General features: G+C 46.1%; 1 protein-coding gene across 1 annotated transcript in view; it reads left to right on the top strand.

Moving 5' to 3' along the window:
• Positions 1-23,561, top strand: part of LOC137657583 (uncharacterized) — a 109,438-nt gene that overhangs the window by 8,541 nt on the left and 77,336 nt on the right. The window contains exon 2 of the mRNA XM_068391933.1: positions 962-1,027. Within this exon, the coding sequence (XP_068248034.1) occupies positions 962-1,027 (66 nt within the window). The remainder of the gene's footprint in view (positions 1-961; positions 1,028-23,561) is intronic.

Below are 23,561 nucleotides of genomic sequence, written 5' to 3' on the forward strand. Positions count from 1 at the left end.
ATAGAGGCTCACTATAACTTGGAAAAGTCTGATCTTTATTCTTTGAAAGGTAGGATGCAAAACATTAAGGGAATCGCACATCTGTGGATTTCTTGAAAATCTTTCCACGGAATACTACCGCTAGAGAGTTATTTGATCTTTTAACTGGCCTGACGGTGTTACATTGGATCCCTCTCTCTGGTTACGGCTCATTTTTCTTTTGCCTACACACACACCAAATAGTCTGGTGGTGTTAAGGAGTGAGTTAAGGTACAGTACTTTTATTTGTTTGCCCTTGTTTTGGTTTCAATGTTGGTGATAGTCCTTTTTGATGGGGTAATGATGTAAATGTAAGGACTTTTATTGACGGAGTTCTCAGTTTTATAAGCCTAATCGACCTCAGATTGTCTTGTAGCGAGTTGTATGATTGCTAAATCCTGAATAAATTTCTCATAGTATTTTCTTATCTATCTCCTACTTCATGGTGGATTTATATAACTATCCGTAATTGATTACCACTTCCCACCTAGATTTTTTTGGAATAAAATTTATAAATTTCATCCCACCCTCCTCTCCACATCTAGAGGGAACAAAGCAGTGGCAACCATTTCATGGCATTCACAGATAGCAGTGAACATTAATACTGTATAGCAGAACAGTAGTATAGTAGTCATTAATATTGGGGTGTTGTAATCATATACTGTATTGTAAATCGACTACTAGTCCTCTACTTTTTGTACTTGTTAACTACCGCTGCACTTTCAAAGCTTATAGCACATTGAGTGTTGGGAATGTATTGACATAATTAAAAACAAACTGTTTTCAAAAGTTTTCATGACAGCAGTTACTAATCATAGGTTATTTCCATAAGTTCTATCTTTTGAATGATAGGATTCCAACATATATTTAAAATATGTAAGGAGTATGCTGAGAAATTTTGCCCGAGAGTAAGTTTGATTAATTGCTTTATGCTATTTTTCAGATCCTGAATATGCCAGCGAACTGTTCAAAGCAGCCATAGAAGGAAAGCTTCCTTCAGCTTGTGATGGTTAGTATTTATTTTACTCTTTTTTTTTTTTTTTATCTAATTTGAATATGTTTTCAAATTATATTTGTTCCCACGTCAATACAAAGCTTCCGCTATTTATAAGGGGTATACTTTCGGTGCAGCTGAGAGTATACCCCTATAAATAGCTCCAGGTTTGTATACTTGGAAAAATACAAATTTGTAATTTTTTATTACATTTTGGCTATCCTTTGCTCCTCTAAATATAATCCTTAATTTCTTATACTGTCCTGTATTTTGGAGGAACGGCTGTGTTTAAAAAAAAAAAAACTATGGTGTAGGTGTGTTTTGTAGAATGGTATTTAACTTTTGATTGATGGCTCTATGCCTGAAGAAGTACAAACTTGAGTGAAAAGTTGGTACTTCTGTATTCTTAATGCATCAAGAATCAAATTAGAACAGAAATTACCCAAACAAAAAGTAATTGGAATACAGTATACAAACCCTAGTTATATGTATGGTCTTAATGGTGTTTAAAAATGAGGCAAGAATATTTAAAACTAGGATAAAAAGTAAATTTTTAAACACAAGACTTACCCGGTAGTTACTGTATATATATATAGCTTACGTCCCTGACGTCAACGGCAGAAAATTCGAAACTCGCGCCAACCGCCAGTTGGATAGCCAGGTGTACCACCCCTGCACCGTAGCGAGGTACCTGGGAACCATTCCAGTGACCCTCATATATTCCCTGCCGTCGCTAGCGGCGACACGTGAATTCTACTCCGTCATTACTGATCGTTTTTTTTGGTGAAGTACAAATCTTTGGTTATTGACTCCCGCTTGTTTTTTATCTCGCTTTGGATATTTCTTGATTTTGTTTGGATTAGATGATTTTTGACCTTTGCTTGTCTGAATTCTCTTAAATTTTTCAAAATGGCCACCCCCCCTATTACTTTTAGGTTATGTGTGACTAGTGGGTGTAAGACCCGTATGGCTAAGGCCTCTCTTGACCCCCATTCTCTCTGTGTTGCATGTAGGGGTAAAGAGTGTGATTTAGGTGATCGCTGTGATGAATGTGTTTTGCTGTCAGAGCATGAGTGGATTGATTTTGATAAATACAGGCGTAAACTTAAAAGGGATAGATTGAGGCGTAGTTCTTCTCGCTCTTCTAGAGATTTTTCCTCCTCCCATGTCATTAATCCTATTCCTTCACCTGTAGTGGTAGATCCTGATCCCACAATTGCAATTGCTAATGAACCTTCACTAAAAGATAAGTTAGTGGCGATTCAAGCTCTTGGCGCTAAAGTTGAATCTTTGGCTGCGGACAGGACACAGTTGATGTCCGATGTGCGTCTTTTGAAAGGTGAAGGTGCAAGTGCAAGTGCAGTGAAGTTAAGTGCAGTGGAGGGTGCGCCTGCACGTGTCTGTCGTCTTCCTAGTCCTAGACCTCTTCCAAGCTCCCCAACCCCTGGGAGAAGGAATGTCGAAAGGCGAAAGGAGACGAGAGACTGTATCAAACGAGCAGTCGTCCCCTCGAACGTACCTGTGGGCGCCTCCCAGGACGTTCGCCCTCACCATCAGAAAGGTTAGGTTAAGTGTTTTTCGTCGTCTTCGGATGACCCCTTGCCTAAAAGAGGCTGGAAGCTCGCTTCCAGGCCTCTTAAGAGGTCCTATGATACGGCCTATCGACGTCCTGCTAGTTCTAAACCTGGATGCAGTCATTGGGATTCTCCAGAGCCTTTTAGGACTCTGGACGTTTCCAAGGATCCTTCTGTGCACCCAGGACCAGGCTTTACCTCATTCCAAGCTCCCAAGCAGCCTTTAGACTGGATTTCGCCTTCTAGGCGCTCTATTCCGTTTAGCGGTGAGGAGAACGTTATGACCTCATCGCCGTTTTCACAACGTTCGGATCCTGACTTTGTTTTTCTTCAAGACATGCAAAGCAGGCTCTCTTCCTTTATGCACTCATACCAGCGCAGCGACAAATCTCGTATCAGCGATCGTGATCGGAGAAGTGAGCCAGGACGTGTTTCCGAGCGGCCTCGTAATCGGGGATCGAAGCTTCCTGCTATCCGATACGAACGGCCTTTAGGAAGCGATCGTGATCGTTCTCCTAAGTCCGCAGTCCACGGTTCTTTTATTGAACGCGATCGAGACTGTGTGCCTGTGCGTTCTTCTAAGAAAGACTTCGGACGTCCTATTAAACAGGTTTTTGATTGCCCTTCGACTCAGGCTCCTGAACTTCCTACTGAACAGGCTGACGATCCTCCTCAGGTTCAGACTGCCGAATGTCCTTGCAAACAGGCTACCGAACGTCCTTTTAAACAGGCTGCCAAACTTCCTATCATTCAGGAAGTTTCCCTCTCCGCCAATTATTTTGGTGAGCGTCCTTCAGGTCGCATTTCCGGGATGGTTACAGTTGAACGAGTCGCTGAACAACGAGCGATTCGTAGTACCGATTGCTTGCCAGTAGTTGACGGCAAGCGTGTTTCTGAATATGATCCTGAACGTCCTTTCCCTGGTCATATTTCGGATGTTAGTTTGGATTACGAGGAGGAGCCTTATCCTTTTCAAGACATCAATGCGGTTCATGTACAGGAACTTCTCGTCTCTGATCGGGCTGATGGCGAGTGTTCGGTTGAGCCGCACGCGACTCTGCCGCCTGTTACTGTTTGCAATGAGGCTATTTTTATTGCGGTTGGCACTCAGATTTTTTCTGATATTGATACTGCTCTTAACCCTACTGCTCCTGGAGGAACGTCGCTGGAGAAGGAAGTAGAAGCCCAGCTTTCTCCTTTGGAGTTTGATGACGTTTCACAAGACGAGGACTCTGTTTCTTTTCGTCATTCGGCTGATGTTAAAAAACTTATGAGAGTTTTTACTGAAGAGTTTTCGGACTTTTTTGTGCCTATAGCTCCGCGCTCTCCTCCGTCTGAGTTTACTCTAGGCAAAGCCTCTAAGAAAGCCTGTTTTACTAAGATGGTTCTGTCACGTTCGTCCAAGAGAGCTCTTAAATTAATGGGTGACTGGTTACAGTCTAAGAAGGCCTTAGGAAAGACGTCGTTTTCCTTTCCTCCAGCTAGACTCGCTTCGAGGTCGAGCATCTGGTACGAGACGGGAGAAGTTCTCGGCTTGGGGATTCCTGTCTCTGCCGAGGGAGATTTCTTAAGCCTCGTAGACGCTCCTCGTCGGTCGGCCATGAGGAAGATCAAAATTTTTTGGTCCACTTCAGAAATGGACCACCTTCTCAAAGGAATTTTTCGGGCCCTTGAAGTTTTTAACTTCCTAGACTGGACGCTGGGGGCCTTGGGTAAAAAAGTTGAGGCTTTTAAAGAGGGGGATACCTCTGCCCTGGTCCCTTTGATGTCGTGCATGGACAAGGCCTTGAGGGATGGCGCTAATGAACTTGCAGCTCTTTTTTCCGCAGGCATCCTTAAGAAAAGAGATCAACTTTGCTCTTTTCTTTCGCTGGGGCTGACTCCCTTCCAGAAGTCCGAACTCTTATATGCTCCTCTTTCTCCATTACTGTTTCCGCAAGAACTTATCTGGGAGATCTCTGCAGCTTTAGCTCAGAAGGCCACTCAGGATCTTGTCTCCAAGTCCGCTAGAAAGGCTTTGCCTTCCTCTTTTATCAGCCGCAAGTCTAAGGAAGATACTTTTCCCAAGTTTTCCCAGCCCTTTTGAGGAAGATCTTCTAGTAGGGGTAGCTCCAGACCTGATGCTAGAAGGAGTAAGAGAAGAGGTTTCAGGGCAGGGCGAAGCAGAGTCTGACTGCTTTCGCCTTCAGGCAGTGGGTGCCACACTACTCAAATTCTGGCAAGCGTGGGAGAAGAGAGGGGCAGACTAGTGGTCTATTCAGATGTTGAGGGAGGGTTACAAGATCCCCTTTCTAGGGAGCCCTCCCCTGGTCTCAGTGCCCGTGGATCTCTCTCCCAGATACAGAGAGGAGGCAAAGAGGCAAGCTCTTTCGAACCAAGTGTCTCTTATGTTAGAGAAGGGGGCCATAGAGAAGGTTCAGGATATCCATTCACCTGGTTTCTACAATCGGCCATTCCTGGTACCCAAGAACTCGGGGTGATGGCGTCCAGTTCTGGACGTGAGTGCGCTGAACAGGTTCATCATCAAACGAAGTTCACCATGGAGACATCGAAGTCAGTGTTAGCAGCAGTAAGGAGGGACGACTAGGTGGTCTCATTGGACCTTTGGGATGCCTACTTCCACATCCCCATCGATCCGAGCTTCAGACCCTACCTCAGGTTCGTTTTCATGGGAGACGTCTTCCAATTCAGAGCCCTATGCTTCGGTCTTTGCACAGGGCCTCAGATCTTTACGAAGCTCATGCTGAATGTAGCAAAGATCTTGCATTCAAGGGGCATAAGAGCCTCCCTGTATCTCGACGACTGGCTTCTCAGAGCGCACTCTTATGATTACTGCCGGAAGGATCTTCAGACAACCTTGGACCTTGCGGAAGAACTAGGTCTCCTTGTAAACAAGGAAAAGTCTCTCTTGGTTCCATCTCAAGAGATTTTATATTTGGGGATGACGATACGGAGTCAGATTTTTCGGGCTTTTCCGTCTCCCTCAAGGATAGAGCAAGCCAAGTTGAAACTGAGATCGTTTCAAAGCAAGGAAGTTTGCTCAGCAAGGAAATGGATGAGTCTGATAGGAACCCTCTCCTCCTTGGAGCAGTTCGTCCCACTGGGAAGGCTGAATCTTCGTCCTCTCCAGTTCCATCTCAACAGCCATTGGGACAAGGAGAGGGGCTTAGAATCGATGTCCATTCCTATCACGAACCCCATCAAATTCTGCCTTCGGTGGTGGGAGGAATCAGACAAGTTCCAGGAGGGTCTCGACTTGTCAATGAAAAGCCTAGATCTTGTGTTATGCTCCGACGCCTCGGACACAGGATGGGGAGCAACCCTAGACAAATTAGAAGTCTCGGGTCTTTGGAAAGAACCCCAGAAATCCTTGCATATCAACCACAAGGAGTTATTGGCAGTTCTTTTAACCCTCAGAAGTTTCGAGGCTTTAGTCACCAACAAAGTAGTTCAGGTCAATGCGGACAACACGACAGCATTGGCGTACATCTCAAAACAAGGGGGAACGCACTCGATATCTCTGTACGAGACGTCAAAGAATCTCCTGATGTGGGCAAGAGAGAGAAACGTTATTCTTCTCACGCGTTTCATTCAAGGGGAGAAAAATGTCATGGCAGACAGTCTCAGCAGACGGAATCAGATCCTTCCAACAGAGTGGACCCTCAACCTTCAGGTGTGCAAGAGCCTGTGGCGTCTTTGGGGTCGTCCTTGCATAGACCTCTTTGCAACCTCAAAGACAAAGAGGCTAGAGGCATGTTGCTCCCCTGTTCCAGATCCAGAAGCAGTCCACATAGACGCTTTTCTATTGGACTGGTCCAATCTAGATCTCTATACATTCCCTCCCTACAAGATCCTGTACAGAGTAATACAGAAATTTGTGACATCCAAAGGAACCAGGATGACCCTTGTGGCTCCCTATTGGCCGTCAAGAGAATGGTTCACAGAGGTACTGGAATGGGTGATAGACACCCCAAGAATTCTTCCTCTAAGAGCAGATCTTCTCAGACAACCCCACTTGGAAAGATTGCATCAAAATCTCCACGCTCTTCAGCTGACTGCCTTCAGACTATCGAGAGACTCGCTAGATCGAGAGGTTTTTCGAAGGAGGCAGCTCAGGCTATTGCCAGAGCAAGAAGGACTTCAACCATCAAGGTCTATCAATCTAAGTGGAAGGTTTTCAGAGAGTGGTGTAGAGTCAACTCTCTTTCCTCATCCAGTACCTTTGTAGCTTAAATTGCAGATTTCCTGCTTTATCTTCGAAGGAAGTGCAATTTCTCCTCCTCTACTATCAAAGGCTATAGGAGTATGTTAGCTACTGTGTTTAGGCATAGAAACCTTGACCTCTCTGGCAATAAGGATCTGCAAGAGCTTCTCAAGTCTTTCGAGACTTCAAAATGACGGAACCAAGATTCTCCAGCCTGGAATCTGGATATTGTTTTGAAGTATCTCATGAGCGACAGGTTTGAGCCACTGGGTTCAACTGCCTTGAAAGACCTCACTATGAAAACTTTATTTTTGGTCAGTCTTGCGACAGCCAAAAGAGTGAGCGAGATTCATGCTTTTAGCAAAAATGTTGGATTTCGTAATGGCAAAGCTGTCTGTTCCTTACAGTTAGGTTTTCTTGCCAAAAAACGAACGCCCTTCTTAACCTTAGCCCAAAGCATTCGAGATTCCAAATCTTACGGATCTGGTTGGAGATGAGGTAGAAAGAGTCTTGTGCCCAGTTAGAGCTCTAAGATGCTACTTGGAGAGAACAAGAGATTTACGAGGCAAGTCTGAATCTTTGTGGTGTTCAGCAAAGAAGCCCTCTTTACAGATGTCTAAAAAAGGGATTTTGACGAAGGAAAAATCTATTTCTGGGGAGAGACCTGTGGCGGCCGGTGAAAAGAGTCCTTCTTATATACCTTTTCTGATAAAACCTTCCAATTATACCAGAGAAAGATAAAAGCATGGAATGCTGAGGTTACAACCCTTGTGCGAGCACCTTTTGGGTGTCGTGTATAAAGCAAAGGCGCGTGAAATCCACTATTCACAGGTTGTCTTCCATTTAGTTAATTCCTTCGTCAAAGGGATGGGCCGATACAAAGGCCCTAGCCAACCCACCAGCGCCACACCAACCACGCCCCGACGCGAGCGCCATCTGAACAACATCCTTCTGTATTGGCCATGATGGCTTGGAAAGGAAAGGGTGGGATCGTGTAAAATAAAGGGGAAGGGTTTCACCGGGCGCCACAGGTCTCTCCCCAGAAATAGATTTTTCCTTCGTCAAAATCCCTTTTCTGGGTCGACCTGTGGCGGCCGGTGAAAATGTACCAGAGAATGCCTTCCAAGCCCAACAATAACTACTAATTTAATCAGGGGAGAGAAACAACACCATGTAAAGAAAATCATATATAATTAAGGTAAGTAAGCTTAAAACATAAACTAGCCACAGGGCATAGTGAGAGTAAGGTTAAACAAACATGATAACAGGGAAGCCTCCGAGTATCAGAGTAAACATGCAACAAAACTGACATGGCTAAGAATATCCCAACCCTATAATTACGGTAAACAATAATAGTTACCATCATATTAACCTAATATGTAATAAACTTAGGGCTAACGAACCACCAAGGAAGCGGCGTCGTGGTGCGAGTGGCGGGTAGGAGGGAGAAAAAAAGAGATGGATGAAAGGAAGAACAAAAGATCTCTGGGGGAGAGATAAGGCTCCCAGCTGCAACCGCTGGGTATTTAAGAGCCTGTAAGTTCTTTAGATAGTGGCGTTTGAAGACCATAGGAGATTTCCAACCCGTGTACTGTTTAAGGTCATCAAAGTCCATATTCTGGAAATAATTGATGAAGGTAGCTACTGACCGGATATCATGAGCATGGGGAAATGATCCCGGATTGGCTTGTTTAATGAAGTATAGGATCTGTTGCCTAATACCATGTATGGAAATGGTGCCTCCTTGTTCTGTGATAAACAAGGGGCCAGACGATCGGGTAGCAGTCCTGGCTAAAAAGGCCCTGAGAGTGGTGACCAGACATGGAGAAGTATCTTGGAGAAGAGGAATAATCTTCCAAGGGGACCACCTATTTTGGGGGTCTTCGTTTTTAGCTAGGAACGCCCTGTCTGGAGAAAGAAGTACTTCACCTGAAGGGAGGAAATCCATGTTTTCTGAGTTTCGTGAGAGAGCTGCTAGTTCTGAGATTCTAGAACCCGAGGCCAAAGCTGTTAGAAATAAAGTCTTCCTAAGAAGAGTGATATAGGAGCAGGATTCGTTGTCCGTGTCGGAGGCCAGTTTGAGGACGTCATTTAGAGACCAAGAGACCTTTTGTGGACGAACCGAAGGTCGAAGCCTAGCACATGCTTTTGGAATAGACGAGAAATAAGACTCTGCCAGGTTAATGTTAAACCCAACCAGGAAGACTTTCCTCAGAGCTGACTTAATGGTGGTTATAGTGCTAGCTGCTAGGCCTTTGTCAAATATGGACCTAAAGAAGGAGATGGCTAAATTAGGAGTCATAACCGAATGGTCTGAATTCTTTAAGAAATCTGCTAGTTTCTTAACTGCCGAATCATATTGGCGAATCGTAGAGTCCCTTTTGTCTGATTCTATAAAGAGGACATTATCTGGGTCGACGTTTGCATCCCTACGAGCCGCAAACTTCATGAAATCCACAAAGTTAGGGTTTTGGCTATCCTTGAGGAATCTGACACAGTCCGAGTTTGGACCACTTGGGTCAGTTTGGGGAATGGGATCCGGAAGGGACGGAGTTTCAACTCGAGGAGGAGAGGAAACCAGCTGCTCTTTGGCCAGTGAGGTGCCACTAAAGCCACTGCCCCATTGAAGGAGCGGAGTTTGTGCAAGACTTTCAGAAGAAGATTCACTGGAGGGAATAAGTAGATCTTCTGCCAATGGTTCCAATCCAGGGTTAATGCGTCCATGGCATAAGCCTGAGGGTCCAGGTTCGGTGTCACATAACATGGGAGTTTGTGATTGAGTCGGGTCGCGAATAGATCTGCCTGGAGACCTGGAACCAGCCTGAGTATCCACCGGAAGGAGTGCATGTCCAGGGACCACTCCGATTCCAGTGGGCTCGTCCTGGATAATGAGTCTGCTATCACATTCTAGACTCCTGCTAGGTGAGTTGCTGACAGGAACCAGTCTTTGTCAGCGGCCAAGGCGAAGATAGTGACCAGGATCTGATTCAGGTTGGGTGATTTGGACCCCCCTCTGTTGAGGCAGTGGACTACGGCCGTGCTGTCTGAGACTACTCTGATGTGGGTCGACCTCGGAGGAGAGATTCTCTTCAGGGTCAAGAACACCGCCATGGCTTCGAGAACATTAATATGGAACTGCCTCATGGCGGGTGACCAAGAGCCCTGAAACATCAGATGTTGGGAGTAACCCCCCCATCCACTCAGAGACGCGTCGGTATGAATTGTCACTTGTGGAGAGGGGAACTGTAGAGGAACCGATTTGGAGAGGTTCCTCCGTTCGGACCATGGTTGTAGTCTCATTTTCAAGACAGAGGGGATCTTCGAGGTCTTGTCTCTTGAAGGTATTGTCGCTCTCTTTCTCCAAACTCGATTGATGTCTTTGAGTTTGGCTTTTAATAGGAGATCGGTCAGTGAGGCAAATTGGAGAAGGCCGAGGATTCGTTCTAAAGCTCTTCTGGACAGCTGTCTGTGTTTGAGAAAGTTCCTGACCTTGGAAGCTATCTCCCTTACCTTCTTGGGAGGAAGGGAGAGTCTGTGCTTTGAAAGGTCCCAACGGATGCCTAACCATTCGAAGTGGCTTGATGGTTGTAGGCGGGACTTCCGGAGGTTGACTTGGAAGCCCAGTTTGGCGAGAAAATGGAGTACCTTCGACGTAGCTCTGTTGCATTCCTGGTGCGACTGGGCCCAAATGAGCCAATCGTCCAGATAGGCGATGATCTGTATCCCTTGGTGTCTGAGTTGCTCGAGCACCGTCTCCCCCAGTTTCGTGAATATCCTGGGGGCAATGCTGAGACCGAAGGGCATGACTTTGAATGCAAATGCTCTCTTGCCGAGACGGAAGCCTAGGTAAGGAGAGAAGTTTCGAGCTACTGGGACATGATAATAGGCGTCGGTAAGATCGATAGAGGTGGTGACGGCCCCACGGGGAAGTAAGGTACGTACCTGAGAGATAGTCAGCATACGGAACTTGTCGCAAAGGATGTAAGAGTTGAGCTTCGACAAGTCCAGAACTACCTTCAACGCCAACGAGTCTTTCTTCGGGACTGTAAACAGGCGGCCTTGGAATTTCAGGGATCGAACCCGTTTGATTGCTTTCTTCTTGAGTAACTCCGCGGTGTACTCTTCCAGGATGGGAGTGGGTCTCTGGAAGGTCACTGGTGGAGGAGGGGATCCCTGTGACCATTTCCAACCCAAGCCCCTGGATATTATGCTGTGAGCCCATGGACTGAAGGTCCAATGGTCTCGGAAGTGATAAAGCCTCCCTCCTACCGGCATCACATCATTGGGAGGGAGTGAACTTAGGGCCCCTCCCTCCACGGGCACCCCTTGCTCTAGGTCCGCCTCGTTGGCGGAACTGTCCTCTACCTCTGAAACTCCCTCTCTGGTATCCACGAAAGGAACCGCAGGTTTCGTAGGCAGGGTTGTATGCAGGAGAGGACATCCAAGAGGGGTTGGGCTGTGTACCAGGGGGAGCAGCGAGGTAGACTACCTGCTGAGGGGGCGCCTGTTGTTGAGAAGTCGAGGCAGCGGAAGACTGTGGGGACGAGGTACCCCGGGCAGTCTTGTAAGGACTAAACCTCTGCTTCTTCTTGAAGAACGTGTGTCTCTGGGGTTCGAACCTCTTTTTGGCCGAGAGACCCCACCTTACCTGCAAATTTTGGTTTGCCCTCGCCGCGTCCTGAAGAACCTTATCCACCTCGGTCTGAGGGAAGAGGGTCTTACCCCAGCAGGAGGAGCCTATCAGCCTGTTCGGTTCATGTCTGATGGAGGCCTCAGACAGAACGAACTTCCTGCAACTAACTCGAGCTGACCAGAAGTCATGGAGGTCTATTTGGTAGGACAGCAGCTGGTTCTTTGTGGCGACTCTGAACAGCGTTTCCTTTGGGTAAAGAGATGCTAGGGACTCCATGGAGGTGATGGATTGGAGGGACCTAGCTAGTCTAGTACGGGTCTCGAACTCAGTTTTGAGAAGACTCTCTATTAATCTGGGAAGCTTCTCAGAGAAAAGAGTAGAGGCACAGTCCGGGTCTAGCTTCCCCACTGTGAAGGTAGAAGCCGCGGCATCCCAGGTTGCAGAGGTACCCGGAATAAGCAAAGAGGTGGGGTCCGTCTCTTTGAGAGCCGGCATGGAAGAGCCTTCCTTGATGGCCTGTATAGTCAGCTCTGTGACTTTGTCTATGAGCGGCAAAGAGATGGAGGCCGCTGTCGTAAAAATAGTGTAGGCACCTTTGTGTGGGGTGAGCTTGGAGTTAATACACCCCCACTCTGATAGTGTTCTGGCTCAGATAGCCTGGGCCTGCTTTTTTGGAAATATCACCGTTTCCTTCGGTACCTTGTCCATACGGACCAATACATGTTCCTTTAAACGTACGAAACCATTGAACGGGAATTCTAGGCCCGGGGGGTAGAACTCCAGGTCCTCTAGAGGGCGGGTGCCTATGCCCTCCAGAGTTAGGGAACCATCTAAGAATGGGGTATGCAAGGCAAACCGCCAAGGATTGTTTTTATCGAAAGGCGGTGGCTTCGAGGCGTCTGTGGCAGAAGGGGGAGGAAGCTGAGTTCCGGCGCGGATCAGAGTAGCCATCATATCCTTAATTTCTGTCATTGCCCCAGAGTGATGTTGAATTTGTTCTCTGACCAAATCTCTGACCAGTTCGATGGGGACGAGAGTGTGTTCCTACACAAATGCAAACCCTCGTCCTTTACATAGGGTAGATAGCAGCAAAGCTGGAGTATATGGCAGTTAAACTTTTAAAAAAGGTGGCCGGTAGTTACCGGTTGGGAGTGAGAAGCCCCACCCCTTGTGCTTGCTTACTGATCACTCATTTTGAATTCAGCCTTCAGTAAGAACAAACGTTCTTCCACAGGCTGGAAAATCTTGACTTAATTTTTCCATTTCTTTCCAGCTTGTTAGCGATTGTTTGCTTTGGGGATACTTGTGGATATGCAGTCTTGCATGGGGATGTTGGGAGTATGTTACAGTACCTTTGTGAGTGCAAGGAAGAAGGATCCCCACCTGTTGTGCCCTGCCTGCAGATGACACTGATGTAGTAAGGAATCTCCTTATGATGAGTGTTGGGACTGGTCACCCTCCGAGTGGATTGCGTATGGCAAGAGGAGGAAGTAGAGGCCTAAAAACGATTCTTCTTCTTCAGGGGCATCCTCAAAGTTGGAGAGATCCCGACCTCTTTCCCTGGCTCCTGGTACACTTCCCTCCGACCCTTCCCTGTTGGTTTCCTCTGGAAGCTGAATGGGGAAGAGAGTGGCCCTTTAACTTTAGGACAAATTTTGAGGCCAAAGACCCACCCATTTCCCATAAGAGAAATGGGAGGGCTTCCTCCTCAGGAGGAATCTTCATCTGGTTTACTGGTTGATGAGACCCTGCAAGTTGTTTGGACCTCCTTGGGCCTGAAAGTCGTTGGTGACGGCAGGCAAGTCTTTCTGCTTTGGCACTGGACACCTTCAGCTTGTCCTTTGACTGGCCAGATAGTACAGTTCTACATTGGATCCCTCTCTCATTTTTTCTTTGCTTACAGATAGACCTAATAGTCTGGCCTAATCATTCCACATTCTCCTCTGTCCTCATACACTTGACAACACTGAGATTACCAAACAATTTTTCTTCTCTCAAGGGTTTAACTACTGCAATGCAGTGGCTACTCTCTTCTTGTTAAGGGTAGAAGAGACTCTGTAGCTTTGGTGAGCAGTTGTTCTAGGAGGACACTCCAAAATTAAACCATTGTTCTCTGGTCTTGGGTAGTGCCATAGCCTCTGTACCATAGCCTTCCACTGTCTTGCTTGAGGGTACACTCGGGCATGCTGTTCTATCTTATTTCTCTCCCCCCCTTTTATTTAAGTTTTTATAGTTTATATATGAAAGATCTAATTTACTGTTGTTACTGTTCTTGAAATATTTCATTTTGATTGTTTATTACTTCTGTTGTAGTTTGTTTATTCCATTGTTTCCTTTCCTCACTGGACTATTTTTCCCTGTTGGAGCCCTTGGGCTTATAGCATCTTGCTTTTCCAACTAGGGTTATAGCTTAACTTGTAATAATAATAATAATTATAATAATTATTATAATTATTATTATAATAATAATAATAGTAGTAATAATTATAATAATAATTAATAATAGTAGGAGGAGATGATGATGATGAATAATAATAAGAGCAGAGAAGATAGTCTCTCCAGAGTGTATCCTTCTCGGGATCCTCCCTTCGAAGTAATCTGCTGTCACATTAGTCTCTTTAACACCTCAGTATACTAGCAGAAGAGATATGCTTTGTGCTTGCATATCTCCCGCGTGCCCTCCCTCTGGGACGTGGGCTCTTCCCGTATTTGAGAAGCATGTAAGAATCCCTGTGTTGGCAAACAACATGTCTCTCAATGTGGTCAGGTATGAACGTGCGCACACACCTGAGCGTGAGTGTGGATTAACAAACCTGTACTATACACTAAATGACCTCTCCTCTCCTGGTTGTGTAGTATTAGTGCATGTAGCATCAGCATGCGCTAAATTGTCCCCACCCTTGTTGCAGGTTTTGAGCAAATGAGTCACCATGCATGCACATCACCCAGACATGCCCCAACCACTTCGAGCGCCACCCAATTCGCACTTCACCACTTCATGCATGATCCAGACGTGCCTTGCGGCTCCTATAAATATGAAGTCGCTCGGTTTCAACATGGAATCTCATTTCTTGTTGAAGTCTTGTGATCGGTAAGAGGACTCTCAGTCGGGGGAATAATTTTTCCTCAGTTTGGCTTTAAATTTTTCTCTTTTCTATTTCTACAGGGTGAGGCGCATGAACTTCCTTATTTTCAATATTAATCTTACCCGATAATCATGTAGCTGTCAACTCCGTTGCCCGACAGAATTCTACGGACGGGATACGCCAGCGATCGCTATACAAGAGGGGGGTGTACTCACCAGCGCCACCTGTGGCCAGGTACTGCAGTACTTCTTGTTGACACCACCTCAATTTTTCCTCTGTCGTGCTTCCGGCAAGACCTACATGGATACGCTTATAATTTTGGAGTCTTTGTTCACGGTTTTGGTGAAGTATTGCTCTGAGATTTCAGCTTTCGCTATACAGGAAGCTTTTCCCTTAGCTTAGATAGCTTTTGGATTAATTTTGATTAATGGTATAACGATCTTTGCTTTAATTTGGAAACCCCCCTTGACTGTTCTCTGATTCAAGATGTCCGACCATTCTCAAGCTCCTATCCAAAGACGATGTAGAGTTAGCACTTGTGTTAGGCGTCTTCCGAAGGCCTCGGTTGATCCTCACACCGTTTGTTCCGACTGTAGGGGAAAATCCTGCCAGTTGGAAGATCGATGTGAGGAATGTGCCGGACTTTCGGAATTTTATTTTATTCAATTCCTCAAATATACGACTAAGTTAGAGAGGGAGAGAGTTAGGAGGAGTTCTGCTCGCTCTTTGCTTTATTCCTCCCCCCATGATCCTCATCCTTTTCCTCCCCCTGTAGTGGCTACCCCCGAACCTATTATTAGTGCTCAGCCTGATATGTCGTATGTTTTACGTGCCATTCAGGCTTTAGGTGATAAGGTGGAGTCGGTAGTGAGTGACCACAAGTTCCTCTTGGCAGACGTCAAGGAACTTAAAGTGAAAAGTGCAGTGGGAAGTGGTAGTGCCAGTGCTGTGCCTAGTGTCAGTGTCAGTGTTGCGCATGAGGATACTTCTGTGCGTGCCAGTCGTCCTCCCAGTCCGGGACCTCTTGCAAGCTCCCAAGCCCAGGGGAGAAGCAATGTCGAAGGGCAAAAGGGTTCGGCAGGCCTTGATCGGCGCACAGTAGTATCCTCAGTGGTTGCGGGCGTATCTTATAGAGATCGTCACTTCCACTCTCAGACGATTGAGCCCTTAATTTCCTCGTCTGCAGAAGATTTTTCCGGGAGAAAACGCTGGACTCAGGTCTCAAGGCCTCTTAAGCGTAAGGTCCAGACCGCGCGAGTCCAACAGCCCAGGTGTAGCCACTGGGCTAGCTCGGACTCGCCGCAGTCATCGGATGACTGCACGCCTCCTAAGAGAGGTAAGGCGATGCCTCAACAGACCTCAACTTCTGTTAAAGCTATGCCTCAACAGACCTCAACTTCTGTTGATCCTAAGATGGCTATGCTGCAGACTATGCAGTCGCAGCTTGCGGTGTTGATGCAGGAGTTTCAGGCAGAGAAGGTTAATACACCTCCTCCTGCGAGCGCTCCTCCTCCTTTGCGCAGTCCAACCTGCCAGACGTATGATGTTGAGGTTCCTCAAGCTACCTCCATGCGTGAGCTGCCGCATTGGGAGTTGCCAGATACCAGCGCTGTGCAGCAACCCCCACTTTCCTTGAGGCAGGAGCCTCTTGCCATACAGCAACCTCCTCTACCCTTGAGGCAGGAGCCTCTTGCGTTACAACCATCCTCGAGGCAGCAACCTCTTGAGGTACGACAACCTCTACCATCCTTGAGGCAGCCACCTCAACTCTCGCGGCAGCCACCTCCACTTTCCTCGAGGCGAGAACCTCAACTCTCGAGGCAAGCACCTCAAGAACCTCAACTCGTGAGACAAGAGCCTCTCTCTGCGCAGCCACCTCAACCCTTGAGGCAAGCGCAACTCTTGAGGCAGGAACCTCATGCTAGGAGACAGCCACCTCAACGCATGCAGCAACCACTTTCTTCTCAGCTTGAGCCGCTTCCCATTCAACTTGAACCGCAGACTATGCAGCATGAGCCTCATGCTTTACAACAGTCGCCTCTCACCACGCTTGCTCCTCAGACCTCCGCAGAACCTCCTTCATCCCAGCCTCATGACTTTGTCATTACCAGCCCTCATCCTCTTCAGCAGAGACTTGAGGATGAATCCGCAAGTGCGCATGCACCCGCTCTTCAGGATTCAGCCATTCAGCATACCGCTTTATCTTTACCTCTCGCTTCTCAACCCTCAGGTGATGAGGTTTCTGAGGATGAAGCTGCTCACCTGGATGATCCTTCATCTGATGTGGAGGAACCCAAGTCATTGCCACCCTCCATTGACTTTCGCAAGGTCCTTGCTCTGTTCAGAGAGTTATACCCTGATCACTTTGTTTCTGCTACCCCTCGCTCTCCTCCATCTGAGTTCTCTCTAGGCATGCAACCTGTTAAGTCTGCCTACACTAAGCTCGTCTTCGCTAGATCGTCAAAGAGAGCTTTGAGAATGTTAGGGGATTGGTTGCAGTCCAAGCAGCAACTGGGAAAGACGTCTTTTATGTTTCCACCTCCTAAGCTGACTTCTAAGGCGGGCGTCTGGTATGCCACGGGAGAGGAACCAGGCTTGGGGGTCCCTGCCTCTGCCCAGGCTGACTTCTCAAGTTTGGTTGACTCTCCACGAAGGTCGGCTATGAGACGCTCTAAGGTCTGCTGGACCTTTTCTGACCTGGACCACTTCTTAAAGGGAGTCTTTCGCGCCTTTGAAATTTTTAATTTCCTCGACTGGTGCCTGGGGGCCTTGAGCAAGAAGACTGCCCCTTCTGACAAAGACTCGGCCATGCTGATCATGTCCTGTATGGACAAAGCAATTCGCGATGGTTCCGGCGAACTTGTCTCTATGTTTGTATCGGGAGTCCTCAAGAAAAGGGAACAACTTTGCTCCTTCCTTTCCACTGGTATCACCTCTTGCCAAAGGTCACAGTTACTTTTTGCTCCTCTTTCTAAGTTCCTGTTTCCTGAGGATCTTATCAAGGAATTGTCTGCGGCTCTTATACAGAAGGATACGCATGACCTCGTGGCCTCTTCAGCACGGAAGGCTAAGGTTGCACCTTCAGTACCTAGTACTTACCGCACCCCAGTGGCTGATACTCCTGCTACCAGATTTATTCCGCCCTTTCGTGGCAGAGCCCCCAGCCGAGGAGGTACCCGCCCAGACAGTCACAGGGGCAGGTCCAAGAAAGGTACCAAGTCTTCGAAAAGCAAACATTGACTCTCCTCCTCTCCAGACAGCTGTAGGAGCCAGACTCAAGATCTTCTGGCAAGCTTGGGAAAGAAGAGGTGCAGACGCCCAGTCTGTCAAGTGGCTAAGGGAGGGTTACAGGATACCATTCTGCCGCAATCCCCCTCTGACCACTTCTCCCATCAACCTCTCTCCCAACTACAAGGAAAAGGACAAGAGGCTAGCGTTACATCAAGAGGTGTCGCTCCTGTTACAGAAGGAGGCAGTGGTGATAGTCCGGGATCATCAATCCCCGGGCTTCTACAACCGTCTCTTCCTGGTGGCCAAGAAGACAGGAGGTTGGAGACCGGTGCTGGACGTCAGTGCGCTCAATGCTTATGTCACCAAGCAGACGTTCACTATGGAGACGACGAAGTCGGTCCTAGCAGCGGTCAGGCAGGAGGACTGGATGGTCTCGTTGGATCTGAAAGACGCCTACTTTCACGTCCCCATTCACCCAGACTCCCAACCTTTTCTGAGATTCGTTTTTGGAAAGGTTGTGTACCAATTCCAAGCCCTGTGTTTTGGCCTAAGCACGGCACCTATGGTGTTTACGCGACTGATGAGGAATATTGCGAAATTCCTCCACTTGGCAGACATCAGAGCATCCCTTTATTTAGACGACTGGCTGTTAAGAGCCCCCACAAGTCGTCGCTGTCTGGAGAGTCTCAGATGGACTTTGGACTTGACCAAGGAACTGGGTCTTTTGGTCAACTTAGAGAAGTCCCAGCTTATTCCTTCCCAAACCATCGTTTACCTGGGAATGGAGATTCGGAGTCAAGCTTTTCGGGCTTTTCCGTCGGCCCCAAGAATCAACCAAGCCCTAGAGTGCATACTGAGCATGCTGAAGAGGAACAGATGCTCGGTGAGACAGTGGATGAGTCTAACAGGGACCCTGTCATCGTTAGCCCTGTTCACCGAGTTAGGGAGACTCCACCTCCGCCCCCTTCAATACCATCTAGCAGCTCACTGGGACAAGAATATGACACTCGAAGCGGTCTCTATTCCTGTTACCAAAGAGATGAAGACTACTCTCATGTGGTGGAAGAGCAACATCCTTCTCAAGGAGGGTCTCTCGTTAGCTGTTCAGACCCCCAATCTTCATCTCTATTCGGACGCATCAGACTCGGGCTGGGGCGCGACCTTGGACGGACAGGAATGCTCGGGAACATGGAACAAGGAACAGGAAACGCTTCACATCAATTGCAAGGAGTTGTTGGCAGTACATCTGGCCTTAATGAACTTCAAGTCCCTCCTGCTAAACAAGGTGGTGGAGGTGAACTCCGACAACACCACAGCCTTGGCGTACATCTCCAAGCAGGGAGGGACTCATTCGAGGAAGCTGTACGAGATAGCAAGGGACCTCCTCATTTGGTCAAGAAGTCGAAACCTCACGCTGGTAACGAGATTCATTCAGGGCAATATGAATGTCTCGGCAGATCGCCTCAGCAGGAAGGGTCAAGTCATCCCCACAGAATGGACCCTTCACAAGAACGTGTGCAACAGACTTTGGACCTTGTGGGGTCAGCCAACGATAGATCTGTTCGCTACCTCGATGACCAAGAGGCTCCCATTGTACTGTTCCCCAATCCCAGACCCGGCAGCAGTTCACGTGGATGCTTTTCTGCTGGATTGGTCCCACCTCGATCTATATGCATTCCCGCCGTTCAAGATCATCAACAGAGTTATTCAGAAGTTCGTCTCTCACGAAGGGACACGGCTGACGTTGGTTGCTCCCCTTTGGCCTGTAAGAGAATGGTTCACAGAGGTACTGCAATGGCTGGTCGACGTTCCCAGGACTCTCCCTCTAAGAGTGGACCTTCTACGTCAACCTCACGTAAAGAAGGTACACCCAAGCCTCCACGCTCTTCGTCTGACTGCCTTCAGACTATCGAAAGACTCTCTAGAGCTAGAGGCTTTTCGAAGGAGGCAGCCAGAGCGATTGCCAGAGCAAGGAGGATATCCACTCGCAGAGTCTATCAATCCAAGTGGGAAGTCTTCCGTAGCTGGTGCAGAGCCAATGCAGTTTCCTCTACCAGTACCTCTGTAACCCAAGTTGCTGACTTCCTGTTACATCTTAGGAATGTTAGATCTCTTTCGGCTCCTACGATCAAAGGGTACAGAAGTATGTTGGCAGCAGTTTTCCGCCACAGAGGCTTGGATCTTTCCTCCAACAAAGATCTACAGGACATCCTTAAGTCTTTCGAGACCTCTAAAGAACGTCGCTTGTCCACTCCAGGCTGGAATCTAGACGTAGTCTTAAGGTTCCTTATGTCTCCTAGATTTGAACCTCTCCAGTCAGCCTCTTTCAAAGACCTTACTCTCAAAACTCTTTTCCTCGTCTGCCTTGCAACAGCCAAAAGAGTTAGTGAGGTTCACGCCTTCAGCAGGAACATAGGATTCACATCCGAAACAGCTACATGTTCCTTACAGCTCGGGTTTTTGGCAAAAAATGAACTTCCTTCACGTCCTTGGCCTAGATCGTTCGAAATTCCTAGCCTTTCCAACATGGTGGGTAACGAGCTAGAGAGAGTTCTTTGCCCTGTCAGAGCTCTAAAGTACTATCTTAAAAGGTCAAAACCTATACGAGGACAATCAGAGGCCTTATGGTGTGCCATTAAGAAACCTTCGATGCCTATGTCCAAAAACGCAGTTTCGTATTACATAAGGCTTCTGATTAGAGAAGCTCATTCTCACATGAAGGATGAAGACCTTGCTTTGCTGAAGGTAAGGACACACGAAGTGAGAGCTGTGGCTACTTCGATGGCCTTCAAACAGAACCGTTCTCTGCAGAGTATTATGGATGCAACCTATTGGAGGAGCAAGTCAGTGTTTGCATCATTTTATCTCAAAGATGTCCAGTCTCTTTACGAGAACTGCTACACCCTGGGACCATTCGTAGCAGCGAGTGCAGTAGTAGGTGAGGGCTCAGCCACTACATTCCCTTAATCCCATAACCTTTTTTAACCTTTCTCTTGAATGCTTTTATTGTTGTTTTTGGGTTGTTACGGTAGGCTAAGAAGCCTTCCGCATCCTAGTTGATTTGGCGGGTGGTCAATTCGTTCTTGAGAAGCGCCTAGGTTAGAGGTTGTGTAGAGGTCCTTTAGTATGGGTTGCAGCCCTTTATACTTCAGCACCTTAGAGTTGTTCAGCCTCCTAAGAGGAACGCTGCGCTCAGTAAGGAAGACGAACTTATTAAAGGCAGAGTAATGGTTCAAGTCGACTTCCTTACCAGGTACTTATAATTTCATTGTTATTTTGAATAACTGATAATATGAAATACGGGATACTTAGCTTCTTGATTAACATGTACACTGGTTTTCACCCACCTCCCTGGGTGTGAATCAGCTACATGATTATCGGGTAAGATTAATATTGAAAAATGTTATTTTCATTAGTAAAATAAATTTTTGAATATACTTACCCGATAATCATGATTTAATTGACCCACCCTTCCTCCCCATAGAGAACCAGTGGACCGAGGAAAAATTGAGGTGGTGTCAACAAGAAGTACTGCAGTACCTGGCCACAGGTGGCGCTGGTGAGTACACCCCCCTCTTTTATAGCGATCGCTGGCGTATCCCGTCCGTAGAATTCTGTCGGGCAACGGAGTTGACAGCTACATGATTATCGGGTAAGTATATTCAAAAAATTTATTTTACTAATGAAAATAACATTTTGAAATGTATTGAGTTATGGTAACAATGGTTGCAGTAGAGTTGGGGGAGGGCTGGTTGGGAGCAGGTGGCTGGGGTGTTCACACACGTGTCAGTCACAAACATGCTGTGGTCGAGGGAGGAGCATGCTTTTGCTGGCAATGCCTGTTTCTCTAATGGCCACTCTGTCATCAGAGGGCAACCCCCATTCCGACGTTATTTCGAAATTCCTCCTCACCTTAGATTAGCAGTGCTGTGGCCGAACATTTCTCTAATGTATGATGCAAGTGTGAAGAAGCTCCTGGTCACTAGTTTAGAAACATTGGAAAATGAAAACTATTAGATTTTACAACAGAAAAGGAGGAATCTTATAATTTTCCTATTACTGAATGGGAATTGGATTCCTCACTTGCTACATGCAATGATATAGCCCCTGGCCCAGATAGCATTTGAAAAACAATGATGAAACATATCCTTTGTTACTAGATTATTTATTTTAACCATTATTAACAGTATATAGCAGGATCATAGTTATCCAAATGTTTTGGGGACTAGCCATTATTTTAGCATTTTTAAAACCCTGTAAGGATAAGCTTTATCATATCAGTGTTAGTTGGCAGCAGGAATCAAAGTGACTGTTCAGTGTATACCAGCAAGAGGGACATGACTTCCCCTACACCGGCCGGTAATTGCTACTGCTGTCACCTTGTTATAAGTTTTGACTGTCGAAATCCAGCTGTGCTTGAATCAATCTCCTATTAAAGAACGAGATTTGATTTGTATAGGAACAATTGTATTTTGATAAGACTGAAATATTAAAAGTAAAAGTTTGTAGTTGTCATATGAATTTAGGCTTTCAGTGGTCATCTTTCTTGAAATGCTATGTTGTTTCTAGATATGGGTTTAGTGGCAAGGTCATACAGGTAGTTAAATTCAATTCAGAGGAGGAACGTAAAGGTTCATGTTCGCAAAATGGTAGTTCAGCTAGATCTCTTTATGTGCGAAACGAATTTCTTTGGAAACGAGTTTTGGCAGCTTTTCGTTTTTGCATAGGTTTATCTAAAAGAAACATTTTTATAAAAAAATTCTAGGCATTAGGTGCTGTGGTAACTGAGAGAGAAGGTATAAGTACAGTAAATATTTACTTTTGATTTAATTGTTGAAATTTAGTTTTAAGTTATTCCTTTGTTTTTCTCAATGAGAAAGTTCAAGGTTTTGGTTTTTATATACAGTAAGACTAGTTTTGAAAGTTGCATATAGGGCTTAGGTTTGGAGTACAGTCTGGAAATTCTCATGTGTTTACAAGTTTAATTGGAGTTGAGATTGGTTACCTTTTAAATGAGTCTGGGATGAATGATAAATTTATTAATGTAGATTGTTACTTTTCCATCTCTTCTCTTCACTAATCCACTTCCATCAGAGTGTGAGAGTCAGCAATATGAACATCAGGGGATTTCATGAAGAATTTTGACAATGAAATTTATTATTTTCGTAATCACCATATTTGCTTACACAAGCTCATGCTCCACCTAAGTTATCGAGACGTCAAAAAACTAATAATCAGTTTTCGACCTTGAGAACTGAAGGGAAAGGAAACTATGACACTTCATCAACTGGTTAGTTGCCATCGACCACCTGGTGACATAATGGTTTTCAGTCGTGAAGGCATTTCAGGAGGAGAAAAAATTAGGATATTTTTACTTGTGGGATAGGCATTGATATTTGAATAGCTGAGATAGAGAGAAATAATATGAATATCAGGAGAGTATGAAGATGACAAATTTTATCTTCAGAATTTTGTTTTTCCTATTCTTTTGGTCCGTTCTCATTTTTTGTCTATCTCCTTCTGCTTTGGTAGTTGAATTGTTGGTTGGCTTGCCAGCTGCTTTTAGTAAATTCCTTATAATTCTTAATGGTTCCAAGACTTATCACCTTTCATGCACTCAAAGGCTCCCATATCATCTTCAAATATCTCTGTCCATTTATCTTATCAAAATCTTTCATTTGTTAAATTTCCCAAGTACTTCTGTATATGTTTTTACTCTTCAACTTTTGATTATCCATTTTATTTTTCATATAATCTATTCCTTTCCCATATTTTGCATTTTCTTGTCATCCAATTCCCTGTCCCTAGCAATTTCATTCTT

This window comes from Palaemon carinicauda, chromosome 1 (genome assembly GCF_036898095.1).
Source record: "Palaemon carinicauda isolate YSFRI2023 chromosome 1, ASM3689809v2, whole genome shotgun sequence".
Taxonomy (NCBI): Eukaryota; Metazoa; Arthropoda; class Malacostraca; order Decapoda; family Palaemonidae; genus Palaemon; species Palaemon carinicauda.